Raw genomic sequence first — 19,984 nt, forward strand, 5'->3', positions numbered from 1 at the left:
GAGGGCACAGGCTGCTTTTCAGCCCACACTTTCCTCCTTGACCGGATGTCTTCGGGCCCTGCACCAGCAGAGCAGACAAACCCAGCAAGCCGGGAGGGCCCGTCACCGCCCCGCCCTGTTCCCTGCAAGAACCGCTGCCCTTCTCTTGTCCTTGAGCCCCCAGCAGGTCCCTGGTAACCGGTGGACCTTGCTCCCGGGCAGCCTCAGCAGGACGGCATGTGCAGGGTTCTCCGGCTGGTCCTAGTGGCTGGCCCCTGGCCCCTGCCCGCCTGGGGAGGAGCGGGAAAGAACCCCTAGCCCCCCACTACTGATCAAGCTTACGCGGGCCATGAGAAGGGGCAGAGTGTGACATGACTTCAGGGGGTCCCTGGCCCTGCCTTTCGGGTTTTCGGGCTAATGGGGCACTCTCCCCGGGGTCTGGGCAGTTTGAGGCGACAGCCCTGTGCAACCCCTCCAGGCAGGGCTTTGTGCCTCAAGGTTTTGTTTTTTTTTTTCCCCCAGTGCCAGCTGAACGTGGCAACGGGCATGATTTGCACGTGGCCTGAGGGGTTCCTCACTGAACTGGCAGGGCTGGAGACCACAGCCACTTGGTGTCTGCCTCCTGAAGGGTTTCATCCGCTCCCCCACATTTTGGTTCAGGCTTGGGCTTCCCCACGGGGGTGTGGGGCAGGGGACACACCATCTGTGCCTCTGCCCGTCTAGGCGTGGTTACTGTGAGCGAGGGCCTTCACCTGCCTGAGCTCAGTCTGCTCATCTGTAGAATGGGGATAACAGCTGGCATTCTGGATCATGCAGGGCAGGTTTGAACAGAAGGGTGCGGAAGCATGTTGTACAGCATCTAGATGGGAGAGCCTGGAAATGAGGGAGCGGGCTCTGCACCCAGCCAAGTGGCTGAGCTGAGCCGTCCTGGTTCCAAAGGCCCCCGGCTGCCTGGCGGGGCTACTTCCGTAGCCATCAGACAGACCAGTCCGGCTGAAGTACTCATGGCAGGAGGGGGCCAAGGTGTGGTCGCCCCTTTTTGCTCCCACGCAATCGTCTCAGCAGTTTTCCCGTCTACCCCTCACCACAGCCCTGGGAGGAAGGCAGGGCAGGAGTCGTTATCCCTCTTCCTCTGCAAGCAAATGGAGGCCCAGAGAGGGTCTCCGAGCTCCGTGGGTTCACACGGCAAGGTGGTGACAGCCCGGCCTTCCGGACTCCCTCATGCTCTTTGGAAGACCTGGCCAGACAGACTGAGCCTAAGCTGCTTTTGGCCCCTGGTGGTTACCTCAGGCCGGTGGAAGATGATTCCCCAGCACCCCGTTAACTTCAGCTGCTTTTCTCTCTGTGTTTAATGTCTCTAAGCCTGGGCGTGGAGGGTCCTCCTGTGCTTCTGCCCTTGCCGCCCCCTCACACGCTCTAGCTTAGCCCCCACCCGTGGGCCGCCCTCTGCCCTGGAAATCCTTCGTTCTCCAAAGCGTGGGTGCCCAGCACACAGGGGCCAGCCGCTGGGCTGACTGGAAGGATGGGCACTTCTGTGGGGAGTTCTTCCGGGGAGGACCCTGCAGGCACTGCTGGGATCCTCACTAGGCTCCAGGAAGGCTCTGGATTCCTTGTGAAGTTTTCCCTGCCTGCCCTACCTCTGGGGAGGGGGAGAAGCCATGTCGGGCTGCTTGTCCAGAGGCTTCGCTGAGAAGTCTGGGGTGGGCCGGCAGGCCCTTCCTAAGCTCGCCCCACACAGGGTCTGTGCGTGGCTCCCTCCCTTGCTTTGGGGGTGTGACCCCTGACGTCTCCTCCGTCATGTCCGGTCTCTCCTCTTTGCCGCCTCTGGGCTTGTCCTTCTCAAAGAGGTAGTCGTTGAAATGCGCCCCCCTCTGCTGCCCTCCTCCAGCATCAGGAGCCTTTTAGCCCTTCCTTCGGGGTGTTAGTCCCGCTGTACAGGTGAGGAGGCTTAGTGGCTCTCCCAGTGTCACACGAAGGTGGGAGCACCCAGTGTGGGCCCGCGACGGGGGTGTGGGCGTGGCAGGAGGAGGTGGCCGCGGGGCCCGCTGACCATCCTGTCCTTCCTCGTAGCCCTGCTGTCCTCCTGGTGCGAGGAGCTCGGCCGCCTGCTGCTTCTCCGACATCAGAAGAGCCGCCAGAGCGACGCCCCCGGGAAACTCCCCATGCAGCCTCCCCTCAACTCCATGAGCTCCATGAAACCCACTCTGTCGCACAGGTGAGTGGGCACGTGCCTCCAGGGGTGGGCGCTGGGCAGCCAGCCCTCAGGCCCCGACATGCCCTTGGAAGAGCCCCTCAGGTGGCAGGACTGGGGTGGGGGCCTCTGAGCAGCCGTGAGGACATTCCCTGTTTTCTCAAATGCCGCTGTTCTTTAAATCCGTGTGGGTGAGCGCCGTTTCTCCAGCGTGACAACGGAGGCTGCAAGCGCTGGTCTTACCCAGCCTGACTGCTTTGTCCCTTCAGTGGAGGGCCGTCTCTTCTTGAGGTTCTAGACTCTGGGCTGAAAGGTAACCATCCTGAGCCCAGGGTCTTCCCCCTTTTCCTGAGCGAGATGTTGGGCAAACCCGGAGACACCCGGGGCCCAGAAGGGGCTCGAGAACGTCACAGAGCTGATGGTCCCACCGGCAGATGGATGGGGACAGAGCGAGCCCAGGCCGACCATGCAGGAGCTGAGTGAGGCTGGGCTGTTAGCGCAGGGGTGGGGCCACCAGAAGCCCAGGGACACAGGTGGGAACGGTGTGGTGGAGGCCATCAGGCACTGAGGAACTGGCCGGTCTGCCCTGCACCGGCCTCAGAAGGCGTGTGGGCTCGGGCCCAGCAAGTCCTGTGGCTAAGTGTTCCGCAGGTGCCTTGCTGAGCTGGGCACGCCCTCGCCCAGTTCTCTGCCGGCCGAGCAACAGACCCGCCACGCTGTCTGCTTTTCCTCTGCGGGTCCCGCCAACGAGCGCGTTTCGGGGTGAGGTGCATTTGCAGTCAGAGCTAGGCTCCCGTTCGTGACCCAGCCCGACCGAGGCACCCGCGACCCAGAGCACCCCGCAGGAGACCTGGCTCACGCTGTTGAGGCGCTGCCACAGACGCAGGCACTGGCCACACTCCACAAATTGAATTGGAGACTGTTGATTCTCAGAGCCCCAGGGGAGCTCCTTAGGTCCAGCACCCTGCCCAGACAGGACGGCCCCAACACGTGGTTCCCTACCTCTGCCAGAAGCACTTTATAGGACGGCAAGCCCGTCACCACTGCCTCACCGCACCCTCAGCCCGACCTGTGACCACTCAGACTCAGGACAGCCCCCCTTCTGTGCGTGTTTCCTGGTGGGTGGTACCCTGTTGGCATTTGGGCCAGGGCATTTTTTCATGGTGCAGGACTTTGCAGGGCATTTAACATCTCGGTCCCTGCCCACTCGGTTCTTCTACTGCCCCCTCTCCCGCCCCCACGGTGCTTAAGTACCTTCACACAGTCTTGGGGCCAAGGGTATCACCTGTGGCTAAGAAGCACTGCTCTAGAGAGACAAAACCCACCTCTGGCCGCCTTCCTCCCCTCACCCTGGCTCAGCAAAAAGCCACAGGTCTTGTCCGTCTGAGCAGCTGCCAGCCACTGTGCACTAGGTGGGGCTGAATGCAGCCTAAACTACCCAGCTCACATTTACCCTTCTTTTAGTCTGTTCCCACTCTGCCCCGCCAGACTCATCCTGCCTCTTGTTGCCTCACACGTCCTGTCCTTCCAGCCTGTCCCCCTCCAATTGGGCCAGGGCCCTGCAGCCCCGCTTAGAGGCCTGCCTCAGACCTGCTTGGCCATGACCGTTCAGGCCACGGGGCGCCATGGATCTGGACCCCGGCCAGGCCTTTGCCAGGCTGTTGCTGAGCTGAGCTGCCAGCATGAGAATGTCCCGTCCTGGAGTTCACCAGATGAGGGATGTCTGTGCTCCAGGGGCTGCATCTCGCTAGTTGGGGAAGTAAGACCAGTGAGGCGACTTGGGAACTGCCAGATCCAGGCAGGGTTAGGGTTCGGTGACAGGTCGGCCTGGCCTTGGGGTTCCAAAGGAGGAAAATGGCTGTCAAGAGGCTGCCCAGACGACATGGGCCTTGGTCTTCAAGGGTTTGATCTGAGAGCTGGGCAGGTGCCTTCTAGGAGTTTGAACTGGCTTTCCCTCAGTGGGCCGAAGAGCCACTGGCTGGTTACCCAGTGCCCTGCCACCTGTACCACTGGTTCAGCTCCCTGTATGTGCTCACAGAATGATGGAGAATGCAAAACAGCAGCCTCTCAGAGATGGGAGAGCCCTGTGCCCTGGAAGGTTTCACGGAGAAGTGATGGATGACCAGCTGCTTCCGTGGAATGTGGCCTCCTTAACATAACACTTCTTTCTGAGACTGGTTGGTCTCTACTCGTAGCTTCATGAATTTCCCAGGAAATTCCCATGAGGGGCATCACCTTTTAAGTTCTCATGTAATTTCCAAAACCAGAAGGAAAGAAAGTTGAAGAGAAAGTCAAGTATTTTCACAGAAAGGAAACTTTTCTGACCATCCTCCTCCACAAGTGTATTGAGTGACGTGGGGACAGAAGCCCCTCTTGCCTTATAATTAAGGAGACCCTAACCCAGGTGAGCTTGAGGACCCTGTGATGTCCAGGATTTGGTGTTTGAGATGTGTGGCTGTTTGAAAACTCAGGGGTCCTTGTCTGTAGGCTCTGAGGACAAGTAAATAAAAGGGTGAGGGAGCCTTGGAAGCCTGAAGCCCCAGGCTCTCTCTGGGGAACTGTGTGACTGTCGCATGGTCACAGCCATTTACATTTTTGTTCTAATGTTTGTTTATTTTTGACATGGGAGAGGGGCAGAGAGAGAAGGAGACACAGAACCCAAAGCAGACTGCAGGCTCCGAGCTGTCAGCGCAGAGCCTGACGTAGAACTCAGACCCACAAACCGTGAGATCATGACCTGAGCCGAAGTCGGACGCTTGACCGACTGAGCCAGCCAGGCGCCCCGTCGTGGACATTCAGAGGAAAGGTTACATGGAGGTTGGTGCCATAGCACCAGGCTGGGAGTTGGGGCCCGTGACCCCTCGACCCGATAGGCACATGGTGGCACTCGTTGCCACGCAGGCCCCAGGCATCAGAAAGGGCCAGCCGACGGCAGCCCCGTGGCAGTTGCTGAGGGTGACGGTGTCAGGAGGAGTGTCGGGTGCCCGCACGTTTGGGGAGGGCTTTGTGGTCTGTGGAGCAGTCAATGGGCCGTCTTAGAGTCTGGTCCTGATGAGCGAGCTGTAGGTAGGTGTGTGCTCTCCACTTTACAGGGGTGTGCAGAGCTTCGGGCGGGAGAAGGAGGGCCGGGAGAGGCCAGCCCAGGGCAGCATGGGGCCTCAGGCCCACGGTCCTGCAGCTGGACCCCTTCACAGTGCCCGCAGCGGCCCAGACTTGTTGCCGGCAGACGTTTCTGCCTTCTTCTTGCTCATGAGTGGTTAAAAAAGCCATTTGTGATTAGCACATTGTCCATATGCAAATAAGTGCTGCAAAAGTAATTAAAAGCCTAATACATCTTGTTTACACTCTTCGTTTAATTACAGCCAGAGCCCGCTAGAGCTGGGGAACACTCCGGAATCAAGGGGTGCTGCCTTTCTTCCAGGAGAGGGGTTTGCGGCACCCCCAGAAGAGAGGTGCCTGGGTGCGGCCCCGGTGCTCCCCTCGGTGCGGCAGGTTGGGGCACAGGCCCTGAGCCAGGCTGCGGGAGGCGAGCTGCTGCCCTGGCATCTTCCAGCTGGGGAACTTTGGGCAGCTCTGTAACCTCTCTGTGCCTCAGTTTCCTCATCTGTAGCACTAGAATAACAGCAGTGCAGGACTTGGAATGTGCTTGCCGCCGGGCCTGGCACACAAGATGTCCCACAGGCCAGTCATTATTCCCCCAGCCCTCCGCTCGGTGCCGGCAGACTCTGGCGCTCTCACTCTTGTCAGCTGACGAAGAAGGAGTCATTCAGAGCTGACCCCTGGTGTTCTCCTTTCCTTGGTCACATCACACTACCTTCACCGCCTTCATTGTTAGCTGCTTTTGTGTAGCCGTACCCAAAGCTCAGAGGGTAACAGGCCCTTCTTGCCCCCAGAAAATTAAAAAAAGACAGAGAAAGCGAGGAAGAAAACAAGAAAGCAAGAAAAGCAAGCAAGGAAAGAAAGGGAGAGAAAGAAAGAAAGAAAGAAAGAAAGAAAGAAAGAAAGAAAGAAAGAAAGAAAGAAAGAAAGAAAGAAAGAAAGAAAGAAAAGCAAGGAAAGAAAGAAAAGGAAAAAAGAAAAAGAAAGAAAGAAAGAAAGAAAGAAAGAAAGAAAGAAAGAAAGAAAGGGGGATTGAAGGACCCATAAATCCTGCTCCATCGGTTCCAGATTGCTAAGATACAGGATCTTTTCCTTTCCTCCTTCCTATTGATAAAATTTAAAACCCTGTAATATGCAGTTAGCGACGCATTTCCCTCTATGTTTCACCACAGGGAGGAAAGGAAGCGGCCCGAGTCATTGTGATGATAGAGAGCAGTGTTAATGGTCCCCCTAAATTAAAGAGGGTGGGAGCTTCAGCTCCTCACTGGCTTGGTGTTTCATTAATGGTAACTCTACAGCCTTGCATGGAGACGGGACCAATATAGCCAGATCAGGGAAATTAATTAGGGTCTGACAATACCCTTAATAGGAATTCGTTATTTCTCCCAAATAAAGTGGCTGTTAGAAATGCAAGGGAAGAAATAACTCAGCCCTCCCCTCCTCTTCCCTCCATGAATGTCTGTGTAGACACTGCCACAGGAGGTACCCGGGAGCCAGGAATCATCACTCCCTCTTGCTGGGCTTTACTCATTTTCTCACATTTAGCAAACATCAGTCAGTGCCCATGGAGCTGCCAAACAGACATGTAAATCGTCTACTATAACTGCAGCGTGAAAAGCTCTTTCATGTGACAAAAAGAGCTGAGGGAATAGAGGAAAACGTCCTTGCTTCTGCTTAAGAGAATCACAAAAGGGAGTATCCAGGCTGGGCTTTGAAGTATAGGTAGGAGTTCACTAGAAACAGGAAGGCAGAGGGACACTGAAGCAAAGCCTCAGAGGCTCAGAAAACGAACAGGAATGATGATAACACTCCCTCTCATCGATAGCATTTCTGCAGAACTTCTAAGCACCATCATTGTATGAGCAAGTAAGCATGGGTGCCTACCTACATGCGGTCAGGCTGGAGAAACAGAGAGGAGAGCGTATGTACAATTTAGCAGGGACTCTGTGCCAGGCACTGTGCCGAACTTGTATTCGTATGTTTCATCTTAGGAGAGCGTTCATCCCATTTTACAGATAAGGAAGGTGAGCTGCCTTAAGTTCAAGTTGATGCAAATTGTCGGTAGCAGAACCCAGGTTTGACCCTATAAAGAGTCTAGGTTTAGAGCCCAGAAACTTAGCCTCTGTACCACAGGGCCTCCCTCTGCCATTTGAGTATTAGCCTCAGAAATGTTTGGTTGGAGTCCCTGAATATCTGCCAGGATACTTGGTGCGGGCCAAAGCTAATGATTTGATGGATAGAGTGTTTTTTCCTGGGTCACTGTTTGGGTTTTCTCTGCAGCCTGTCTCTCAGACCAAACTTTACAGGCCCTCTGTCCCTTCATGCTGGGCAGCTTCCCTGAGAATCCTCAGGAAGCTGTGCCCCTTGGAATTCTCAGGGACTGCGAGATGTCCCTCATAGCGTGTCATAGCTGCCCTCACATTATCCCCATCTTCCAGCAGGGAGGAGCCATCTTCCCCGATCCTTAGCTCCCCGAGACAGTGGGGCGTGGTCAGACCCATCTGGCAGTCTTGCCCTGGACAAACTCTGGGACCCTGTGAGCCTCAGCTCCTAAGAGATGCATCTGTCGAGCCCACGTTAAAGGGAATGTGTTCTCGGGTGAAAGTCCCTTCACACAGTTCCTTGCTTCTAGAAGCCACGCGATAAATCATAACAACGACAGCAACAGCCAGCAGTTTTTAGGTGCCTGCGTTATGCCAGATGTGGCCATTGTGCCTTAGACGTGTGAGCTCGTGTAATCCTCGTGACAGCCTTCTGAGAGAAGTACTAGTATCCCCATTTTACAGACAAGGACACTGAGGCATAAAGAGAGTAAGGAGCTGCTTCATTAGCTTCCCTCTGTCCCTCTCCCCAGAGGGCAGGACCTCTCACTTCCTGGGTGCCGGTGCCCGTGGGGTCACAAACGCACTGTGAGTGGTCAGCAATCGGAATTAAGGAATGGGCGCCGTTTTCCCTTCTCAGGCATCCCTCTGAGGAGAGTGTGGAGAGGTGGGCTTTCTCTCTGGTTAGCAAAGGCTTTCTGAGCCCTATAGGTTTGAAGACATCATGCCAGGCACAGGTAGCCTAACTCAGGACTCCTGGGGCAGAAGGAAAAAGGCAGGAGGGCTCTCATTTGGGCCCCCAGTCGGGCCCTAGGAATGCGAGGAACAAGTAGAGCTCAGGCCAGTGGATGCGGCAAGGGCTTCCTGAAGGAGGTGGCCTTTGGAAGAGGAGCCTGGGAAGGACGAGTGGCATTTTTTCCAGGGTGAGGATACAGCATCCCAGACCGGGAAGAGGCACAGAGATGGGAAAGCGCCTGTCCCCGTATTAGGGAGCTTTTGGCAGGCAGAGCCCTGCTGAGATTCCAAGTGGCTTCTGGGACTGCTGTCTCTCTGGGTGGATTGGATTCTTAGGGCAGTTTTGGCTGGGCTAGACTGCAGCTGGGGGGAGCTGTGGCATGAAACCAGGCCGTGCTGGATTGAGGGCGCACAGAAGGAGGCAGGATTCCTAAGAGTGGGATTCTCTCAGCTCCAGGGGCCCTGGCCTCCCTTTGAATTGCAACCAGGTATGGGTAAGAGGAGAGAGTGGTTCCCGACCTGGGCTGAACTTATCTGCAGGTTAAATAGTATTTGCCGGAGGAAGGAAGAGTCTCAGAACTACACAGCCCTACACAGGCCTTCTAGGCCTCTTCTTCATCACCCTGGGCCCCCTCCCACACTGGAAGGGCCCAGGAACCTGGCTTGTCCTTGCTCCTTGGGCACAGGGAGCCGGAGCCGGGCAGCCCCCCTGGCGGTGGTGTCTGAGTCCGGGCAGAGGCGTCGGCAGGGCTGACTGCCATGGGCCTGTGGGGGCGAGAGCCTTCACTGCGACAGCAGGAGCCGTCTCCCCAGGAGATGAGTCACAGCCGTGTTGGTGCGGCTGCCACTTCTGCTTCTGCAGCAGGTGCGAGTGGGGGCGAGCAAGTCCCCGAGACCGCCCCTCCATGCGTGTGCCTGTCTCTTCCCCCGCGTGTGCACAGCAGCATGTCAGCGGGGCTCATGTGCACGCACACATACGTGTCCCCATCCACACGCGTGCGCTCCTGGTATGTGCCTGGGCTCTGGGGTGAACCTTGCAGCCGGGCGGTGGGATGCCCAGTTTGGGAACGATGGTTCCAGTCACTTCTCACCGGCTTTGGGGTGGAGGGGACGAAACAGGAAGGAGCTGGTTTCCGCCCACAAGGCCCACCCACGGAGCTGCAGGGCAGTTGGGAGCCTGTTTGTGGGCCTGTGCAGTATCCTGGTGAGCCGGGGCCTCCCCACCCGAGGCGGTGAGACAGCAGCTGCCGGCTCCCCGCCCAGGCTTCAGGCGGGGCCCTGCCGGGCTACAGGGGCTCCCGGAGGACTTTTCTTCCCGAGCCTGCCGAGTGCGTGCTAAAAGGACACGAACCTCGGGCAGAATGGGCCATCAGCCTAGAGGGTTGATGGGAGCTTGTGGGGCAGGCGGACTGGGGAGAGAAGACAGACTCACCCTTGTGTTCTGTTAAGCTGATGGGAGTCCCGTGTTTAATCCTGCACACCTAGAATGAGCCTCACAGGACAGCTGGTGTCTAGGGGTCTCCTCTCCGTTGTTTAAAACTGTCGCCTGCAGGGCCTCCCTTCGAGACTGTGGTGTGCCAGGCCCGCGACCAGATGGTACCCCAGCCCTCTGTGACTTGTGCCAGAGAGGTGGGTCTAGCCCAACTGTGCTGACGAGCAGGCTCGTTGCTTACTTGCCTGTGCTGCTGCTGCGCCCCCCCCCCCCCCAGCTCTCTGGGCACCCAGGTCCCCATCGGCCATCCCAGATGCAGAGTTTGAGGTGTCTGTCACCTTTGGCCTGTGCATCCCGGCCTCACCCCCCATCATCAAACATGATGCAGACACGATGCTCCCAGCAGGAGCAGGGAGCAGGCAGGAGGGCTGGTTCCCGAGGACATTTCCTCCCCTTCAGGTTCTTGGCCTGCTGTTTGCCCCTGGAAATCACGAGTAATGCTCCAGCCTGTGTCCCTTTCTAGTTGAGAAAGCCCTTTTGTCTGCGTTCATCTCTCTGAGCCACATCAGACTGACACGACCGAGGCCTGTGTTGCTCAATCTTCCTTGACTGAGACCCAGAGTAAATGCACGTATTAACGGCTGTGACCCAGGACCTGCTCATACGTGTATATAAAATCAAGATGTTAAGTTCAGGGAATAATATGTATTCTCACCACGTGTTCATGCTTAACTACTTTCTGTTTTATTCCCTCTTTTTTTCCCCTCATGCTGGTTTGATGTCTTGACCCGCTCGGGTTTCATGACCTACAGCTTAAAAACTCTGGAAAGTGGGGGAGTACCATTCTTAGGCCCATTTGGCAGGAGGAACTTGTCCCCTGAGCCAGGGAGGGACAGGACTTATATCCAGGGTACCCCCCCCCCCCAAAAAAAAAAAAAAAGCCAGGATAGGAGGCAAAGGGAGCAGTAGGATTTCTCTGAGACCAGGAGGTCGGGGCAGGCCACTCCAGTGAGGTGACTTCTGAGCAGAGATAGGAAAGAAGCCAGGGGCTGGCCGGGCAAGAGGGTGTGAGGCCGGGGAAGAGCAAGCCTGGGCAGACAGTGCCCTGGTCCTGCCCTCCAGTCCGACCGCCCCTGCAGGGCCCTGCGTGCCTTGACTGTGTTGACTGCCGAGGGTTCGGCCTGGCAAGAAACAGGCGTGAAACTCAGACCCCCGGCTCCTCTCTGGCTGCTTGTCATGCAGGACTATGTCTCCTTCCTATAAGTCCTGACCTCTGGGCTGGCTCCCAGCACCCCCAGGGCCTGCTAAGCTGGGGTAGAAGCTCTCCAGGAGTGAGTGAGAGCTTTTGCCTCCTGCCGACTTCCTGTGACGAAGGCACGAGCCCAGCAGAGGCACGAGGCACTTTCTACCACGCCACCCTCCTCCAGGCCTCCTTCCCCCATCCTGGTACCCAGCAGTGCTGCCCGGCAGGCCTCACTGCTGCCCGTCGGGGTGCTGTGCGGGGCCACTAAAGCAGATGTGGGTGCTCTGTTTCTCTGCTCCTTCTGGGGCTGTGTCCGGGATGTTCTCCTCGTGAGAGGTGCCAGAGTCCAAGCGGAACAGGCTCCAGAGGAGAGACAGCCCTGGCTCAGCACTCATAAAGGCTGGGCCTCGGGCGTGTTCTCGATGCTGTAACCCCAACAGCCCTCTCCCTCTCCCTGGAGTCACTCTTTGCAGCAACTAACAGGAGGCCATTAATGAGCACTTACTGTGTATAGGATGGGGTGTTGGGCCTAAGGTTAAGTCCTTGCTTCTGGTGTTTAGGGGCTTCCCAGGAGATGTCACCAAACACAGTGGGTACATCTGGGCCTAGCGACGAGACTGGGGAGACGTGGGTACGGCTGCTCCAGGAGAGCTGGGAGCCAAGCTGGGAGGCAGGGTATGCTGATGAGCCGACAGGGTAAATCGCTCTGAAGTGTGTGAATTTGGACTTTGCCTTGTAAACACTGAGAGCCAAGGAAGGTCTTTGATCACGCAGAGCGTCTTGGGGGTTGGAGGGAGATTAGCTTGGCAGGGATGTGCAGGAGAGACTGGGGTTGGGAGCAGGGGAGGAAGCATGGCAGGCAGGCCTGTACCTGTGATGCAGAGTCGGGAAGGAGACTGACGTAAGGAAACTCCTGCCAAAGTCCAGATCCGCAGGGCTGTGTGGCCAACCTGCTCTGAAGGGTCAGGAGGAAGGGGGAAGAGGTGAAATTCAAGACTGGGGCCCTTCCGGCCTTTTCTGAGAAGGGACCGGGAAGTTCCAAGGGGAAGCGGGTGTGGGGGAACCAGAGCTTTCTGGAGGGACCACTTCATGTCAGAGCGTGGTTGGAGGAGGAGCTCAGGTTGGGCCTGCGGCTCTCTCTTCTTCCTCGCAGCGCGGCCTGTGGACTTCGGTGGCCTAAGGTGAGACAGACAGCCATGGGGGTGTCCCCAGCGATGCGGGGAGAGGTGGTCGCTTGGCACAGTCTGTCACCGTGCGATGTCACCTGTTCGGCGTCAGACAGCCTGTCAGGGCTGGGGGTCTAGAGCTGGCTGAGACGGGGGTCACCTGGGCTGGGCTGGGAGCTGCGGAGCGTGGTGGAGTGGCGGGGCCCTCCTGTGTACGCGGCCCCTGAGAACCCCCCTCTGTCTCCCTCTGCAGTGATGGGTCGTTCCCCTATGACTCTGTCCCTTGGCAGCAGAACACCAACCAGCCTCCCGGCTCCCTCTCCGTGGTCACCACGGTTTGGGGAGTGACCAACACATCCCAGAGCCAGGTAAGAGCCTTTCCTGCCCCCAGCCCCGGCCCCTCCCAGGCAGGACCATCCCCTGAGCCCCGGGGCCTTTGGGTCCCCGTCCCCTGCCAGCCCTCCTGACTCTCCCGGGCTCTGCCCGGCTGGAAAGACCGGCTCTCAGGGCACACTCAGCTGTGGGCACGCCTCTACCCTCCACACCTGCCTCAGGAAGGTGGCAGCTGGCCCCTACACACCGTCCCCGGTCTGGGGCCCTTCCTGGGGAATGAGTCTCCTCTGACGGAGAGCCAGTTCTTCCCCAGCCCACGTTTACTTTGGTTGGATAAATGGGAGAACTTCCTGGCTGTTACTGGCCTCAGGGCCCCAGTGTCTGGGGTCTTTGACACTGGGTAACCTGGGTTAGATTTTAGCAAAACGGTGAGCTTTCAGCTTGTGACAAACCCCTCCCCACACGCCTGGCCAAACCTGCCTCCTGCTCTCGCCCCTTCCTCTTTCCTCCACTCCTTCCTCTCCCACCTGCCCAGCCTCTGCCATGGCCATGCGGAAGGCTCTGGGCTGTTTGCCACCTGGGAGGGCACCACTGGGCCTCCCTGCAGTCTCGGGGCACAGGGGCCCCTCGGCCAGCATCCCGCCACCCTCCGGAGCTGGCAGATGGGCTTCTCTTCGCCCTCACGGAGCAGCATCCCAGGGCCTCTGTGTGGCCCGACCCTCCGGGCATCCAGGACCCTTGGCAGGGGGAGGGCTGAGAAGTCCAGTGCCTTCCACCTGGCACCAGGGGCAGGACCAGCCCTGCCTCACTCGATCACAGGCTGAGGCTCTCCTCTTCTGTGCTGCCCGCTTCCGGGCTGCATTACCCCTTCGAAGCATTCATATGCTCTGGGAACAATTCATGCCTCCACTTTTCTCCTCCTTTCTCTCTGTTCTCCCTCTTTCACCATTGCAACCGCCCCCTCCCCATGTCTCCTTCTTCCTCCCCATGCCACCTGGGGTGCCGCTTGAGTGACAACCACTCTCTGCCCACAGGTCCTCGGGAACCCTATGGCCAATGCCAACAACCCCATGAATCCAGGCGGCAACCCTATGGCATCGGGCATGACCACCAGCAACCCCGGCCTCAACTCCCCCCAGTTTGCTGGGCAGCAGCAACAGTTCTCGGCCAAGGCCGGGCCCGCTCAGCCCTACATCCAGCAGAGCATGTACGGCCGGCCCAACTACCCCGGCAGCGGGGGCTTCGGGGCCAGGTGAGCAGCCTTCCACCCAGGAGGAAGATTCCAGTTTAAATGCCAGCACCGTGCTTCCTGGCACATCATTCCCCACTTTGAGGCCGATCTGTGAGTCAGACACTACAGCAGCTGCCGTCAGGCCCGTGGTGATGGGACCGTGTGCTCGGGCCTCAGAGTGACCCTTGTGCCTGGTGTCTGTATATGCTGGGACCCACGGAGAGGGCGGCCCCAGCAGCGGGGGGAGAGCTGCTCCACGCGGGTCAGGCAGGTCACCGCCCTGCCGGTTGTGGAGGCAGAGATGCACGAGGTCAAGAATCACCAGGGTCAAGAGGAAGGGAGGAAGGGGCACAGAACCCCAGGAAGATGCTGCAGGGATGTGGGGGGCAGGCAGAGGCAGCCCATTCCTCCTCAAGACCACCTCTCGGGCTTCACCCCTCTCCGCGGCCCTCTAGCGGCCGCGAGAGTCCGTGCCGCCCAGCACCCAACACGGCGGCTTGCTGGTCACCAAGTGACACGAAGGGCTGCCAGCCCACAGGAGGCCCCGCGCCCCTTTGGGTTCTGAGTCTAAACACCTCCCCTGTCTCTGAGCTGGGGGCGGGAGGGCTGGGAATGACCCGTCTTCTCCCTCCCAGCCCAGGGCTTACCGCGGTTCATCTGTAGATTCAGAAGGTATCTAAGTCTTCCCTTCTTCTCGCTTGCAGCTACCCCGGGGGTCCTAACGCCCCCGCAGGCATGGGCATCCCTCCGCACACCAGGCCGCCCGCTGACTTCACTCAGCCGGCGGCTGCTGCCGCAGCAGCTGCAGTGGCGGCGGCGGCGGCCACGGCCACGGCCACGGCCACGGCCACTGTGGCAGCCTTGCAGGAGACGCAGAACAAGGATATAAACCAGTACGGACCGGTAAGGGCCCCGCCAGTCCCAGTCGAGCCTCGGCCCACTCAGCAAGGCAGGCAGCCCCGGGGAGTCAGGCCTGGGGTGTCAGTGCCCTGGGTGCTGGGAAAGCTGATGGGGTCGGGGTGTGTTTGGGCTTTCTTGGAGGCACGTGGAAAGGTGTGTGTCAGGACGTGGGTGTGGCGGGGGTGGGGGGGTTTGTGTTTGTTCCGCGTGGGTTTGTGGCTCGTGCGTGTCTGAGAATGGGGAAGGAGGTTCCTCAGTGCCCTCTGGGCTGCTGCTCGCCCAAGAGTGGACTCCATGTCTAAAATGTCTTGTCACCAGTCTGTCCCCGTGGTGGCCTCTGAAGACCATATACTCCTTGTCATCCCATCTGGGGGTTGAGCCCTGGTCCCAGTTCTGCTCCCCTGACCTTCAGGACGGATGGCATGTGAGGCGAGGGGGTTCCCCGCAGGAGTGCAGGACAGGGGACAGGAGGTGGGGACCGTAGGATGGGCACAGCTGGGACTGCCTCAGACTGCCGATGGAGGGTGTGTCTCCATTGGCCAAGGGCGGGGCCAGGGCTTCCAGGAAAGGGGCTCCTGCCTCCATCCTCATCCCCCCCCCATCCTTCCACGCCCCTCCCCACCTCTGCACCTTCTTCCCGTTCCCTGCCTGCCTCCCTGGAAATGCTGCCTGCTCTCTGGAGTGACTGCGCCCCCACCCCATAACACCCTTGGGCTGCATCTTTCCCGTGTGGCCTGCAGAGGGCAGCGGTGAGCCCATGGGGCCAGAGATTCCCTTGGGGCCTGGTCACCAGCTGCAGCCACACAGGAAAGTGCCCCCCAACCCAGAGCCTCCCACCTCCCCCACCCTTCCCTCCCTGCACTTTCAATGCATGTGGCATTTTATTCTTTTTTTTTTTCTTCTTCTCCCGTTGAAGGTCTGTTCCTCTTTCCAGATGGGTCCCACCCAGGCGTATAACAGCCAATTCATGAACCAGCCCGGGCCGCGGGGGCCTGCCTCCATGGGGGGCAGCATGAACCCCGCAAGCATGGCGGCTGGCATGACACCCTCGGGGATGAGCGGCCCTCCCATGGGGATGAACCAGCCCCGGCCGCCCGGCATCAGCCCCTTTGGCACCCATGGGCAGCGGATGCCCCAGCAGACCTACCCGGGGCCCCGGCCCCAGTCCCTGCCTATTCAAAGCATAAAGAGGCCATACCCGGGAGAGGTGAGTGTGACAGCAGGCAGGTGGCGTTCACAGTGGGAGCTGGGGGCGGGGAGGGGGAGGGGGGAAACCTGGGGCTTGAAAACACAGGGACTGTGGGCAGTACTTTGGAAAGGGTACGAACTGACCTGGACAAAACCTGGACCAAAAGGCCAAGCCTAAGGACTGAGGAATCGGGCTCCAGGCTTTAAGACCAGCTCTGCCATTTCCCAGCTGGAAGTCCTTGATCAAGCCGTGTCCCTTCTTGAGTCTTGGTTTTTCACCTATAAAAGATGGTGACGGTCCAGCCCACCTCCTGGGGCTGCTTGGAAGATTTGAATGAGGGGCTGTACCCAGGGCACTTGGCCCCGGGCGGGCACGGACAGCTGTAGCTGCCGACTGGCTACTGGGTGACTTGAGTAAGGAGCGAAACCTCCTCGAGTCCACATTCCTCACATCCGCATGAGGGCTTCTCACTTCCAAGAGCAAGAGAGGAGACAAAACCCTGTACATATCTAATGTCTGTGCACGTCAGAGAAGTGATTGGAAGGCAGGCAGCGTGCTTCTTAGGGCTCTTCTCCATCAACTGTCAGCTGCTCTTTCGGGAGGAACGTTGCCTAATTGGCTGCCCAGCCAGCTCAGCCAAGGGGGCGGTGAAGATTTAGGGAAGTAAAACCCACACCTGTCCTCTGGGAACCGAGACCTCAGCAGGAAAGAGAAGGTCTAAGCGAGAACCCATAAGGCAGTGATGCACGGTGGGGTGTATGGAATTCAGCTTGAGGTCAGAGAAGGAGGACTTCCTGGAGGGGGTGTCATAGGGCCTTCAGTGAGCAACGGGAAAACAAGTTGGCAGCAAGTGGCCTATCTGGGTAAGGATTTAGTTCAGTAGCAAAAGACACAGGGCCCCTAGAATCCTAGCCCAACGCCCACGCTCCTCAGGGAGCCTGCCTCGATTCCTTACCTAGGCGAGGCTCCCTGCTGAGCAATTTCCCGGCAGCTGTCTGTTTGCTGCCTATTCTCAGACCCGCTTCCCCCTGCCTGTCTCAGAACTGTGGCCTTCAGCTTGGGCTTGCAAGTGGGTTTAGAGTCCAACCTTAAGTTCCTCGAAGGTCTCTGTGATTCCCTCAGTATTCACCCTAGCTCGGGCTTGGCCATTGTTGGAGGCGTCCTGAATCCAGTTAAGGGAGAGGTCAGGGACCTCCTCAAACACCCAGACACTCCTGGGTGGGCACGGGTGCAGGGAGGTACCAGCCAGAGAAGGACCGTGGCTGTCAAGGCCCTGGCTGTCCTTGTGCTGGGGGCTCAAGCCGCTGGCCTCTGTCTCCCACATACAGCCCCCCACATGAGCTCTGGGCCCTCTCTCGCCCCTTCTGTGCTCACACTCCCAGCGTCCCTGCTGGCCGGGCTAGAGATGCATGTGCAGACCCAGACTCAGGGCTGCAGGCCCCCAAGGAGGTGATGGCAGGAAGGGAGATCGGGAAAGGAATTCCCAGTCGTTGCTCTGACATCCATCTGTGCCTGCCCCTGTGCTGCACTGCCCAGGGCCCGCCAGAGGCCTTCATTTATGTTTACTAAATCATCCTCTTCGTAGAATGCTGATGCTCCCCGGCTACAAAACGCCTGGCTCCGGGCTGTGACGCCGGGTAGTCACGTGGCCTGACGCTGCCTGGGAAGGCAGGCCTTCCCTCGCAGCGGCGTGCTTCTAGAACCTTTGAGCTGTTGGCACGTTGGGCCGGGGGCAGGTGCCAGACTGCCCCGTGCCACACAGGACTCCTCCTCTGCAGTCTGGTGGGAAGGCCCCAGCCCCCACCCGCGTTCCTCCTCCGGTGACGTGACAGGAACCCCACTGTCACACAGAGCGGCCACCGTATCGCAGCAGTGTGAGTGGCAGATTCTCTGACACTGGCGTGGACACCTCCCTCCTCCGCCGCTTACCTTCAGATCCTGCTTTCATTTGTTGAGCGAGGATTTATGGAGGGTCCACTGGGCCTCCATAGAGAGACAGTTACTAAACCAGGAGTTTCAACAGACAAGGGAGAGGGAACCAGCGACTCCATAGGACGTGATGGCCTGGAGTGTCTGGGCGGCAGGTGGCCCCTGAGGGTCACTTAATCTTACAGAGGGGGAAGGCAGCTAAGAGGTGGACATCGGTGTGTCATGTGTCACGTTGTAGATCTCCGAGGACAGTGGTCCTGCCCCTCCCTGGAGCTGTCTTCTTTCTCAGTTGCCTGTCTTGAGAAGGGTTGTCTGGAACCTCCACAAGGCGGCTTCTTCCCACCCCTGCAACATGGCCCAGAATGGAGTGGCTGTGCGTTCTCTTGGAATGGAGTGTGGGCTCTGGGGACGGTGCCTCCCAGATTCAGCCTCAGATTGCAGGGGTCGAGGGAGTCCCCTCTCTGGAAGCACATCCTGTTGTCTGCCTTCCCCCGTCACGTACCAAGTACTAGGAGAGGCACAAAGGGGGCTTTGGAATAGGGCCCCCTCACGATGGCAGGAATGAGAGGCTCTGAAAGTGCCCTCGGTTCGGGGAGCAGGGTACTTGGAGAAGACATCTTCACGGTGAGAGGGCCTCCAGCCGCACAGCCAGAACCTAGTGTCTCAGAGCAGCAAGGACCTCAGACATCATCTGGTTCAGCCTCCTCTCTCCGGGTGGGGGAGGGGGCAGTTTGCCAGTGGAAAACAGCAAGGACAGAGGTGAGGTGGCCGTCTGGTGAGTAGCTTGGCCCCACGACACTGACACACCTTCTCCTCTCCTTTGCCGCCACAGCCCAACTATGGAAACCAGCAATATGGACCAAACAGCCAGTTCCCCACCCAGCCAGGCCAGTACCCTACCCCCAACCCCCCACGGCCGCTCACCTCTCCCAACTACCCCGGGCAAAGGATGCCCAGCCAGCCGAGCACGGGGCAGTACCCACCCCCCACGGTCAACATGGGGCAGTATTACAAGGTGAGTTCTACCACCCCACAGGCCCCTTCCTCCCTCCCCACCTCCCATCCCCACCCCCACCCGTGTCCTCTTGGCTCTGTGTTCCCCTGAGGCACCAGGGGGCAGGCAGAGACTTCCAGGATGTGTCATCTTGTCCTCAGAGCCATGCGTGCAGCGACCGAAATGTCCTTTCCTGTTCCCACAGGCTCAGACAAGGGTTTTCTCCTCTCCTTTCACTATTTACAGCACACGAGATAATAATTTAAAAAATGCATTTTTTAAAGGAAAAAGCGTCCACCTAGATATATTAATATTAGTTCTAAACCTTGTTTCGCTACACGCGCATGGGCATCAGCCTGTTCTGAGACTGTTACTAAGGCTGTAATTTTGAATCTGTTTCTTTCACTTGATGTGAAATCACAAGCGTGTCACTTATTGCTACAAAGTCTCCATGGTTTTTATTCTTTTTTTTTTTTTTAATTTTTTTTTTAACGTTTTATTTATTTTTGAGACAGAGAGAGACAGAGCATGAACGGGGGAGGGGCAGAGAGAGAGGGAGACACAGAACCGGAAGCAGGCTCCAGGCTCTGAGCCATCAGCCCAGAGCCCGACACGGGGCTCGAACTCACGGACTGGGAGATCGTGACCTGAGCCGAAGTCGGCCGCTTAACCGACTGAGCCACCCAGGCGCCCCTCCATGGTTTTTATTCTTTTAAGGATGTTTAACATTCTACGGATACATAACCACACCCTATTTTATTGTTCACTTTTTATTGGATATTTGGGTTGTTTCTGATTTTTCACTTTGGAAGTAACACTATCACAGATATTTTCAGGTACATAGCTTTTTCCTGCCTCTTTTTTTTTTTTTTTAATGTTTATTTATTTTGAGAAAGAGGGAGGGAACAAAAGCAGGGCACAGAGAGAAGGAGCCAGAGAATCCCAAGCAGGCTCCGTGCTATCAGCTTAGAGCCCAAACGGGGGCTTGAACTCAACCGTGAGGTCATGACGTGAGCCAAAATCAAGAGCCGGACGCTTAACCGACTGAGCCACCCAAATGTCCCTCGCTTTTTCCTTCTTCGGGATTGTTGTAAAGTACATCTCAGAAGTGAAGCCTGCTCTAGAAACACTTTTACGTATATTTGGCGAGAATTCATGCTGACTTACATGACCACCTTCACTGCTCCAGCTTTAACACACTAGGTGTTTCTGGTTTTTTTGTAAACTCATGCTGTATCACTA

At 57.9% G+C, this 19,984-nt stretch overlaps 1 protein-coding gene across 6 annotated transcripts in view; it reads left to right on the plus strand.

Moving 5' to 3' along the window:
* Positions 1 to 19,984, plus strand: part of ZMIZ1 (zinc finger MIZ-type containing 1) — a 234,133-nt gene that overhangs the window by 195,871 nt on the left and 18,278 nt on the right. For 5 of the 6 annotated variants that reach the window (XM_053909631.1, XM_053909626.1, XM_053909628.1 and 2 more), the window contains 6 exons: positions 2,050 to 2,194; positions 12,420 to 12,534; positions 13,534 to 13,751; positions 14,435 to 14,633; positions 15,547 to 15,837; positions 18,581 to 18,763. In XM_053909631.1, the coding sequence (XP_053765606.1) occupies positions 2,050 to 2,194; positions 12,420 to 12,534; positions 13,534 to 13,751; positions 14,435 to 14,633; positions 15,547 to 15,837; positions 18,581 to 18,763 (1,151 nt within the window). The remainder of the gene's footprint in view (positions 1 to 2,049; positions 2,195 to 12,419; positions 12,535 to 13,533; positions 13,752 to 14,434; positions 14,634 to 15,546; positions 15,838 to 18,580; positions 18,764 to 19,984) is intronic. The other variant, XM_053909630.1, reaches the window with a different exon arrangement.

The sequence above is a fragment of the Panthera pardus genome, unplaced genomic scaffold (genome assembly GCF_024362965.1).
Source record: "Panthera pardus isolate Hobbes unplaced genomic scaffold, ASM2436296v1 HiC_scaffold_22, whole genome shotgun sequence".
NCBI lineage: Eukaryota > Metazoa > Chordata > Mammalia > Carnivora > Felidae > Panthera > Panthera pardus.